This window comes from Mastomys coucha, unplaced genomic scaffold, assembly GCF_008632895.1.
Source record: "Mastomys coucha isolate ucsf_1 unplaced genomic scaffold, UCSF_Mcou_1 pScaffold3, whole genome shotgun sequence".
NCBI lineage: Eukaryota > Metazoa > Chordata > Mammalia > Rodentia > Muridae > Mastomys > Mastomys coucha.
The window spans coordinates 49,370,285-49,379,129 of record NW_022196909.1 but is presented as its reverse complement, the minus strand read 5'-3'; the positions used below and the strand labels follow the sequence as shown (position 1 = coordinate 49,379,129).

Below are 8,845 nucleotides of genomic sequence, written 5' to 3'. Positions count from 1 at the left end.
GCTTTCTTTCTGTCCACTTGCCCCTTTGCCCCGGGTCTCCATCTCCTCCACCCACCTTTGGTCTTTAAAGATAAAGGGGGCCCTCTGACCTCTCCCTTTCAAGCTTGTTGGCTTACGTCCTTTCCTAGTTCTTCATTCACCCAATCTGAGCCAACCCCGACTCCCAACACAATCTAGCTGCTGGCTTTGGGTGGTGTATGCTTGCAGGAGCGGTCCGTGAGAGCCTGGAGCAGGAGTATCCGAGTTTGAGGCTATAGCTGAGACTTGTTACGAAGCTGTCTAAATCCTTTCGATGTTATTTGAGTAATAAAAAACACTGCTTCCTGAGGGTGATAGGATGATGGGTTGAGCCGTGTATCCGACGGGCCAAACCCTACTTGGTACTCTGGACGGGTCCATCGCTCCTACCTCCATATTCGCCACTTCAGCATCTAAACCTCTTCAATACTCGAGATCCTCGCTTCTCCGTACCTCCTCCTATATAGAGAGCCCCAGCTTCTCACCTTTCTTTATTCCTCAGTCACCCAGGTCCTTTTATCAAGGTATTGGACAATCCTTAGCTAGCATGTTCTTGCCTCCCGCCCATGGACACCTTTGCCCTGGATGATTTACGTGGCTTGGTGAGGAGCCCTTGGTAGTGAGAGGACTATTACCTAATTCTGGGCCCTGGGCCACAGTGAGGGTCACTGAGTGCTGGAAAGGCCCAAGCTGCCAGCCGTCCAGCCAGGAAGAAGATTCAAATCTCTGCAGGGCAAAATTAACAAGGAAGGGGCGGGTCTACTCCATCCCGCGGCGAGCCGCCGAAGGGTCGGGCTCTGCCCTCTGGGCGCCCACTCCTACGGGGCTGGGAACAGTCCTGTTCTGCTTTTAGGGGTTAGGACGGAGTCGAGGTCCACTGCGGTCTGCGGTGTCACATTACAACGGTGGGCCCTTGGCTCGGTCCCGCTGGGAGAATCGCCTAGAGGGGCCGAGTCGTCCAAACCGAGAGAGCGGGGTTAACACCAGCGCCACAGACCGACGGCCGCACCCTCCACACGTCGGGCTAACCCCAGTTCGGCTCCCCGCTTCTCCAAGACGGAGGGGCGGGCCCAAGGCCTTTCGTCTACGTCATCCAAGGAGGCCGGAGCCATCTTGAACCCTGCGACCCTGGTACTTCTGCCCTTCCCTACCCCCATCCCCCCCCTCCGAGCTCGGCACCGTCTCTCCAGGTCTCAGCCAATCAGCGGCGAAGTAAACCGCCCAATCAAGCGGTGAGAGAGTGTCCCCCGCGGAGAGACCCGGATGAGGCCTTTGAACCCTAGGCCCCGCCAATGGCGGAGGGGTTGCCATGGTGACGCGATAGCGTGAAGGGGTGGGACTGGAGTCGACACAGCCTTCGTCGGGTTGGCCCATTCCATGTCCTCCCCCCACCCCCGCTTATTGCGCATGATCATTCTTCCGCATCCTGCCAGCCAATCACTTGATTCAGAACCATTCGCTCTAAAGTCCAATAGGAACCCGGACATTCTTAGAAGGAGGAAGAGAAGGAAAGAAAACGGCTCATAGTGGGCGGGTTCTGCAGGCCTGAGCCAATCCCTTCTGAGCTTTGATCATGACTGGCAGCCGAGCTGACGAATCAGAGCCAGTCTAGCTGAGCGACCGCACGGGCCTAGCTCATTATGACCAATCCCTCGGCAGCGCATAGTGACTGAAGCCTTATCAGCCAATCATCATCGAGCAAGGGTAGAGCCACCCCACACACCTCTTTCCGCCCCCACTCTCTGGATCAATCGTGTCCCTTGAATCCTGTATGATTGACAGGCACCTCGGCCAATAATGATGAGAAAACCTTGAAGTCTGCCCAACGATCGTGGGCCGAAGGCGGCCCTGCTTTGTTGGGCGTGAGTGTGTGTGTGCCTGTGTGCGTGCCGTGTGTGAGTGTATATGTGTGTGCGCTTGGGGGTACTGAGGGCTACGTGGGGGCGAAGCAGAACTTGCCATGGCAGCAGCAGAGGAAGAGGACGGGGGCCCCGAAGGGCCAAATCGCGAGCGGGGCGGGGCGAGCGCGACCTTCGAATGTAATATCTGTCTGGAGACAGCTCGCGAAGCTGTGGTCAGCGTGTGTGGCCACCTGTATTGGTGAGAATCCGAGTCAGGGGCTTGGGGTGAGGCGGCGGGGCTCAGCTTTGTGCTGGGGAGGCCGAGAGCGGGGACCGTGCAGTTTTTTCAGATGACCCGAGAGCATATATCCCACGGCCCACCCCCTCCCTACATACACGCAGGGGAAGCCTGAGGTGGGGACTTGTGTCTTTGCTGGTGTGTGTGTATGGGGTGGGAGCGCGGGAAGGGTCACGTCCGTGCGTATGAGATGTCTGGAAAGGAGGGTCGTGGGAGCTGGTGCGTGGTATGTGAGGAGGGATGGGAAATGGGGGACACTGCATAGTCCTGCGTGTGAGACCTGAACTACAGTACCCCGTTAGATCTGCCCAGCTGTTGAGATAAAAATAGATGAGAGACTTTTCAGTTTAGGGGATGCGCCTGTCGGTGGAGGAGGGAAAGATCTAGGGGACTATGGACCTAGATGTGGGCCCGTATTAAGATGAGAGGTGGGACGGGGTGGTTTGTCAAACCCGAGGACAAGGGCATTGTGTAAGGACAAGACGGAGGGGTTTAAGGGTCATGGAGAGATGGGTTTTACTGAGCTTGAAGGAACAGTGTGGGTGTTTGTTCATGATCGGAGTCTGGAGGATTAGGAGCAAGAACGGAGTTCAGGCTGAAAGGAAACCTGTTGAATTGGGAAGTCAAGTTCAGAGGCAGAAAGGGGAGGGGTTAAAGGAGGTGTGTGTGTGTGTGTGTGTGTGTGTGTGTGTGTGTGTGCATGTGTGTGTAGTGTTTGTAGTGTGTGTGTAGTGTGTGTATAGTGTATGTGTGTGTGCAGTGTGTGTGTGTGTGTAGTGTGTGTAGTGTGTGTGTGTGTGTGTGTAGTGTTTGGAGTGTGTGTGTAGTGTGTGTGTGTGTGTAGAGGGAGACAAAGAGACAGGGAGACACAGAAGAGAGAAAAGGATCAAATGTGTTGAGGATCCAACAGGAGTACCTTTGAACTTTAGGTATCAAAGGCGAGAAGTTGGAAAAGTCAAGTTAGCGAGTATGCTAGAAGTTGTCGGAGATATGGAGACAACTATAGCACTGCCGTAGCAGTGCCTGGGAGACTTCAGTGGGCTTCCGAGGTCTGGGCTCTGCAGCTCTTCTGTAGTTTGACATGTGCTTTTTTGTTTTTTTGTTTTCCCATCCAGTTGGCCCTGTCTTCACCAGGTATGTATTCATGAGGTGGACAGGGAAACAGGGAGGGTCAAGGAGCTTGGAGATGCTCTTTGTACTTGAAAACACTTCCTATTTTTCTTTCCAGTGGCTGGAGACACGGCCAGACCGGCAAGAATGCCCAGTGTGTAAAGCCGGCATCAGCAGGGAGAAGGTCGTCCCTTTGTATGGGCGAGGGAGCCAGAAGCCGCAGGATCCCAGGTGAGACCCACACGAAGCTGAGAGGAGCTGAAGGCTTCTGCCCCGAGGAGACAGGGTGCTGACTGCCTCTCTCCTGCCTCTCAGATTGAAAACTCCGCCCCGCCCTCAGGGCCAGCGACCAGCTCCAGAGAGCAGAGGGGTGAGTCTCCTTGTCCAGCCATGTCCCTCGGGTGCCCAAGCGTGTGGGTTTCCCTGATCTTCCCTGCCTCCCTAGGGGTTCCAGCCATTCGGTGATGCCGGGGGATTCCACTTCTCCTTTGGTGTTGGTGCCTTCCCCTTTGGTTTTTTCACCACCGTGTTCAATACCCACGAGCCTTTCCGAAGAGGCGCAGGTAAGGATTTCCCCAGATCTGCCACCGGAACCCTCTCTTGGCCCTGCAAGCTTCTGAGGCTTACCTTTCCCTACAGGTGTGGACCTGGGACAGGGTCACCCGGCCTCCAGCTGGCAAGATTCCCTATTCCTGTTCCTCGCCATCTTTTTCTTTTTCTGGCTGCTCAGTATTTGAGCTGTGTCTCCGCCCTGCCCACTTCCAGCTAGAGGAGAATCAGTATTGGGCGTCCCTTGCTGGCCCTTCCTTGCTTTCGGAACACCCCCTTACTTCCATGACCCATCTGTGTCTGCTGAGGCCTCTCTCAGGAGGGCATGGGGAGGAGTGACCAGTCTGCTTAAGGTGGGAGTGCCTGCTGCTGTGTACTGCTGGCCCAGTAGCACAGACACTCCCAGCCTGGAGGACGGACGGACAGACAGATGTCCAGTTCTCCCAACCCTTCGCTCTCCCCCAAACTTCTCGATTTGCTGTTTAAAGGTGTGCTCTCCCAACTTCTCCACTTGACTTAAGTTAATTTTTCTCTCCCCACTGTCTAATATGAATTTTGACTCTTGAAGTGTCTCTTTCCATCCCTCACTACCTCCTTTAATTACAAATTCAAATAATAATAATAATAAAAATAAAGGTGAAACGCATTGCTGGGAAGTCTCCCCAGTCTCTCCCTCCGGGACAGTGCGACTCGGACCAGCCTGGTATGGTGGGAGGCATGGGGTGAGGCCCTCCCCCGCAAGGTCCCCAGGGATACAGGAATGAGGTTGCCTCTCTCCCTCATAGTACACAGACAACAAGCCAGCGACGTGTGTCAGGTGTTTACTCAGCATGGGTCATGTGGGCTCTGGTTGGAGAAGAAAGAGGCTCGAGGTCGATTGGGATCGTACGTTGGGGAGCTGTGGAGCGAGATGGGGTCAGCCTGGGTGCTCTTAGGGTCCCCCAGCACCGTTCTCTGGCATCTCTGCTTCCTCTGACTGATTCAGCTCTGCGCATTCCTCCTCATCCTCCTGGCTTTCTGGGGCCTTCCTGAGAAGGAACAGTGTTGTGGCATTTCACTGGCCCTCTCATCAGCCCTCACTTGCTCCCTGGAACCCGCAGGCTCTCACTCACCTCTCCTCACGTCTGGGTTGTCGTTTTCGCCACAGGATGGCCCCGACAAGCAGGGCGGCTACTCCCAGGCCTCCCAGGATCCCCAAGGCCAGGGCTAGCGTCCCCAGCCCAGACCCTCCCACAGAGCCTGTAGGGACATAGGGAAGATTGAAGGCATAGCTCTAGCACACACCACTCCTTCCTTGTGAACCCCAGTTACACGCGGCAGCCATTCGCTCCTCTCCTCTCTGCCTTTAGTCCAGTCCCTCACCTTCAGCTGGCCCCTCATCGCTGGTTTCTGGAGGACAAAGTGGTCAGAGGGAAGACGTGAGCTCAGGCCCAATGGCAGCTCCCCTCAGTGGAGAAGCTGGGCTTCTCTCTTGACAGGCTTTTGGATGCACCGAGGAAGGGGTGCCGTGGCCATGGGGGTTGGTGTCTGAGTGGGGTAGGGAGTTGGAGTCTTGCATCCCTCACCTCGCCCCTGCATGCCTCTCCCTCCTCCTGTCCCTGGGATTTGGGGAGGGTTACCTGTGACCCTGATGCTGACAGGAGAGCTTTCCTGAGATCCATGGTGAGGGTGGGTGGCCATGCAGCTATAGATGCCCTCATCCTCATGCCCTACGTCAGGCAGGAGCAGCACAGGGCTAGGGGCAAGGGGCAGAGGTGCACCCTGGTGAGAAAGAGGCAGGGGACTTGGAAACCCTGCACACACATCCTGGACCCTTCATCTCCAGATCCGCACATTCCGTCTCCCAGCCCGTCCAGCTGTCAGCTGTCAGGGTGTCTTCCACGCATTAGCCCCCTGCCTCTTAGTCCCAGCTCTCTGGGTCACTCACATCTTTTATCCAGTGGATCTGAGGAGGAGGCTGGGCAGAGATGGCACAGGTCAGGGTCACAGTCCCACCAGGGGCGACTATTCCACCTTCAGGCTCAACCAACAGCTGAATGCCCTCTGGAGGCACAGGCTCTGGGTGGGGATGAGCATGAAGTCCATCAGGATACCGGGCAGCTGGCCTGATGGCCCTGGGATTAACCCCTGCCTCCCCGCCAGCCAGACTGGGCCCTCCATCCCTACTCACCCCTGACTCGGGGCTGGATGGGGGCTGTGTTCAGGGGTCTGCGCCGGGGAAGACCCAGGCTGAAGCTGCAGGAGAAGGTAGGATGGGTGGTTCCTCCTTGGGCTGGGGTCACTGTCAGCTCTGACCGCAGTGTGAAGAGTCCTGTCTCGGGGTGTCTCCTGGTCTCTTCCTTCACAATTGTTGCTGTAATGGGTGCGATGAAATCAAACACCCAGAATGGTACGGAGGGATATCAGGAAGGAGGTAGTTGGGTGCAGGGCACCCTGGCACTCACCTTTGCCATCAGGAGTCAAAAGTTTCCCATCCAAGTGCCAGCTAAGGGTCCCTGCAGGGTAGCTTCCCTCAGATACACATGTCCCCACCTGGAGAAAGAATGGAGACCTCAGCCTCCGACTGTGGAAGGCAACACAGGCGCACATCTGCACTCAAAGGACCCTCAGCCTCCGACTGTGGAAGGCAATACAGGTGCACATCTGCACTCAAAGGACCCTCTCTATTCTCGTTTTTCCACTACCTTATTAGGGACACTGGCCGTGAGTTCAGAGGCGGGATCCATAATTTCTGGCTTCCCAGGAATCTCTGGAGGGAAAACTCAGTCATAAGCCTGCCTTTGGAGGTTCTCACTCCAGGCACAGGAGGAAGGGTCGTGGAGATCAGAGGTCCAGACACCAGGGTGAAGAGTCAAGGTTGGGGGTAAAGGAAGGCTTTTTTTGTTACATGCAAAGTGACTTAGCCTGGGACCCTTACGGTAGACTCGGACTCGGTAGTTGGACTTGACCTCCTTTCCCTGCCTGTTAGTTGCTCGACACCGGAAAGTCCCCTCATCGACAATTCCGATAGCGGGAAGGAGGAGGGAGCCATTGGGGAGGATTCGAGCCACGCTGTCCCAGGGGCCTCCCTGGGGAGAGAGGATCTTCCAAGCTTCAGTCCTTCCCGTGTTCTGCGGAAAAAGAGAAAAACCTAAGCAGACTGGGCAAGAGCCGCACAGGCAGAGTGGGGCGCTGCGGACCTCCAGGGTAGCTCCCAAGGTTGAGCGGCCGGGTGTATGTGGGGGCGCTGCGGACCTCAAGGGTAGCTCCTAAGGTTGAGCGGCCGGGTGTGTGTGGGGGTCCTGCTTACCAGTTTCCATTCTAGCTGCTGGGGTGGCTTCTTAGGGGCCCCCTTACAGCTTAGCACAAGTGGCTCTCCAATCCGGGCTGTGATGTTCTGAGCACCAGCCACAGCTCCTGGGTGGTAGCATCGTTGTAGGTGGGTGGAAGGGGAGAGGTGGGGCTGGGGGGTGTGGGAAAGGGTGGGTGAGGGTCTTTGGAAAGTCGTGCCCAGGTTCAGGGGATTCCTAGGGAGAAGGGAGGTCCTAGGGGGGTGCGAGCAGGGCTGCTCAGGGAGAGAGTTGGTGGGGCTGAGAGTGGCTCACCCCACAGAGCAAAAACCAGCACCCAGGCTCCCGCTGCTGTCCAGGCTGGCATGGTGCTTCCTCCCCAGGCTCCCGATTCTGTCTGCCCCTCTCTCCACTGTGGACACTGCCCTAGGTGGGGCTTGTACCCTCTACCCTGCCCCCATCTCCCGTCTTGTCCCGTCAAGAGAATGCCAGGAATCTGTGCTTCTGGGACAAGAGTCCTTCAGGTACTAGAAGCAGTCTCACCCCACCTGAGGGCACGGGCAGCCTCCCAGCACAGCCCTTCCCTGGGGTGGGGTTCTCCACCCATAAGGATGGATTTCCTTCAGCCCACTGCAGTCCACGGGGTCCCAGACGCTCACTAGTGCTCTATCTTGACCTGGGCAGGTTGTTAGGCAACATGGTCCAGCCTGGTCTGTTGTCATTCTGGGTACATCTTCGTAGTGAGGACTGGCCCCAAACCTGTTGGAGCTTTGTAAGAATTATTCTTTTAGGGGAGTTTTTTTGTTGTTGTTGTTATTTTTTGTTTGTTTTTTGAAAAAAAATTCTCAACCCAGGGGAAAAAGAAATCTCTTTATTTAAAACTGCCATTTCTTTTTTTCTTTTTCTTTGAATCTACAAGTTTACAAGTGAGGAGAGAAACTGCCCCGGCCCCTGGCTCCCACCGCCGCCCTCTTCACTCGCTCCCTCAGTCCAGCTTGGGCCTTTGCTGGGAGGGATCCCCACTGTGACAGTCTTGAAGATCCTGAGGATGTCTGAGGTGGGTCAGATAGAAGGGTTCAGGGCTGAGATGAAACTTCTTTTCAACCTTCCCTCATTCCTGGCTTTCTGGGACCCCCCTCCTCTCCCCACCCCCTTGAGTTTGGCATGAGATTAAGAACTGAACAGAAACACTTATTTCTGGGAAACTGGGGGCGACACGTATAGAAGCACCCAGCCCATATTTAGCGTATTTGGCAAGAACTCCCCTCCCCATCAATCTTTTCCCACTCTGCAAACAGTTTAAAAAAACAAAAACAAAAGCCTTTTGAGTTTTTCAAAATCATTGAGTTCAGTCCAGCCTTGCCCAAAGGTTACTGGGGAGGTGTGAGGGAGACAGGAGGCTACAGGGGCATCAAGCCCCACATCAAATACAGCAGAGATTTGCCTGCACAAGCTAAGAAACACCCAAGTGTCCAGGTTGAGGGCAAGGTGTCCTGCGAAATTCACTTCCCCGCTGGTAGGCCTGGAGCAGGTAGTCACCACCGGTTCTGTCTGTTCTCTTACTAGACCCTTTGGCTCTTACATCTCGAGTGGGTAAACAAAAATAAACCAGCATGTTTATTTAAAACACACACACACATCCACACGCACACCCAAAACCCTACTTCTTCAAACTATTAAAAATTAAAGATCACCACTACCAACAAAAACAAAACAAAACAAAAATACAGATTCAGGGTTTCTTTTCTAAGTAAAAAGAA

At 55.2% G+C, this 8,845-nt stretch overlaps 4 protein-coding genes across 7 annotated transcripts in view; 1 reads left to right on the top strand and 3 right to left on the bottom strand.

Annotated features, from left to right (window-relative positions):
* The window catches only part of Agpat1 (1-acylglycerol-3-phosphate O-acyltransferase 1), an 8,642-nt gene extending 7,463 nt beyond the window's left edge, over positions 1-1,179 (bottom strand). The window contains exon 1 of the mRNA XM_031348412.1: positions 654-1,179. The gene's annotated coding sequence lies outside the window, so the exon portion shown is untranslated. The remainder of the gene's footprint in view (positions 1-653) is intronic.
* A 297-nt stretch (positions 1,180-1,476) lies between these two features.
* Rnf5 (ring finger protein 5) lies at positions 1,477-4,463 on the top strand. Its single transcript, XM_031348414.1, has 6 exons — positions 1,477-2,118; positions 3,273-3,291; positions 3,386-3,498; positions 3,583-3,637; positions 3,713-3,830; positions 3,907-4,463. Exons 1-6 carry the CDS (start codon positions 1,979-1,981, stop codon positions 4,002-4,004), a joined length of 543 nt encoding a protein of 180 aa, XP_031204274.1. The 5' UTR covers positions 1,477-1,978; the 3' UTR covers positions 4,005-4,463.
* A 159-nt stretch (positions 4,464-4,622) lies between these two features.
* Ager (advanced glycosylation end-product specific receptor) lies at positions 4,623-7,817 on the bottom strand. Of its 4 annotated transcripts, none has more exons than XM_031348399.1 (11): positions 7,401-7,817; positions 7,106-7,212; positions 6,734-6,926; positions 6,501-6,565; positions 6,261-6,348; positions 5,987-6,169; positions 5,744-5,874; positions 5,436-5,577; positions 5,179-5,205; positions 4,929-5,055; positions 4,623-4,844 (listed from the first exon to the last, which is right to left on the bottom strand). In XM_031348399.1, the coding sequence occupies exons 1-11, from the start codon at positions 7,450-7,452 to the stop codon at positions 4,748-4,750; spliced, it is 1,212 nt and encodes a 403-aa protein (XP_031204259.1). In that variant the 5' UTR covers positions 7,453-7,817; the 3' UTR covers positions 4,623-4,747. The 4 variants fall into 4 exon arrangements, 3 of the variants coding, with proteins under 3 accessions (XP_031204259.1, XP_031204260.1, XP_031204261.1); XM_031348400.1 differs by having other exon boundaries at positions 4,623-4,840; XR_004112526.1 differs by lacking the exon at positions 4,623-4,844 and having other exon boundaries at positions 4,944-5,055; positions 5,436-5,551.
* A 119-nt stretch (positions 7,818-7,936) lies between these two features.
* Pbx2 (PBX homeobox 2) overlaps positions 7,937-8,845 on the bottom strand; it is a 5,097-nt gene continuing 4,188 nt past the window's right edge. The window contains exon 9 of the mRNA XM_031348397.1: positions 7,937-8,845. This exon is cut by the window's right edge and continues 685 nt beyond it. The gene's annotated coding sequence lies outside the window, so the exon portion shown is untranslated.

What these genes read in the sequence shown, in the direction of transcription:
- Rnf5 (XM_031348414.1), top strand. Translation starts at nt 1,979, where the DNA reads ATGGCAGCAGCAGAGGAAGAGGACGGGGGCCCCGAAGGGCCAAATCGC. An exon ending in CAGAAGCCGCAGGATCCCAG is followed by an intron (nt 3,499 to 3,582) that starts GTGAGACCCACA and finishes CCTGCCTCTCAG; the next exon opens with ATTGAAAACTCCGCCCCGCC. An exon ending in CAGCTCCAGAGAGCAGAGGG is followed by an intron (nt 3,638 to 3,712) that starts GTGAGTCTCCTT and finishes CTGCCTCCCTAG; the next exon opens with GGGTTCCAGCCATTCGGTGA.
- Ager (XM_031348399.1), bottom strand. Translation starts at nt 7,452, where the DNA reads ATGCCAGCCTGGACAGCAGCGGGAGCCTGGGTGCTGGTTTTTGCTCTG. An exon ending in CATCCAGCCCCGAGTCAGGG is followed by an intron (nt 5,875 to 5,986) that starts GTGAGTAGGGAT and finishes ATCCCCACCCAG; the next exon opens with AGCCTGTGCCTCCAGAGGGC. An exon ending in CAACCCAGACGTGAGGAGAG is followed by an intron (nt 4,845 to 4,928) that starts GTGAGTGAGAGC and finishes GTTCCTTCTCAG; the next exon opens with GAAGGCCCCAGAAAGCCAGG.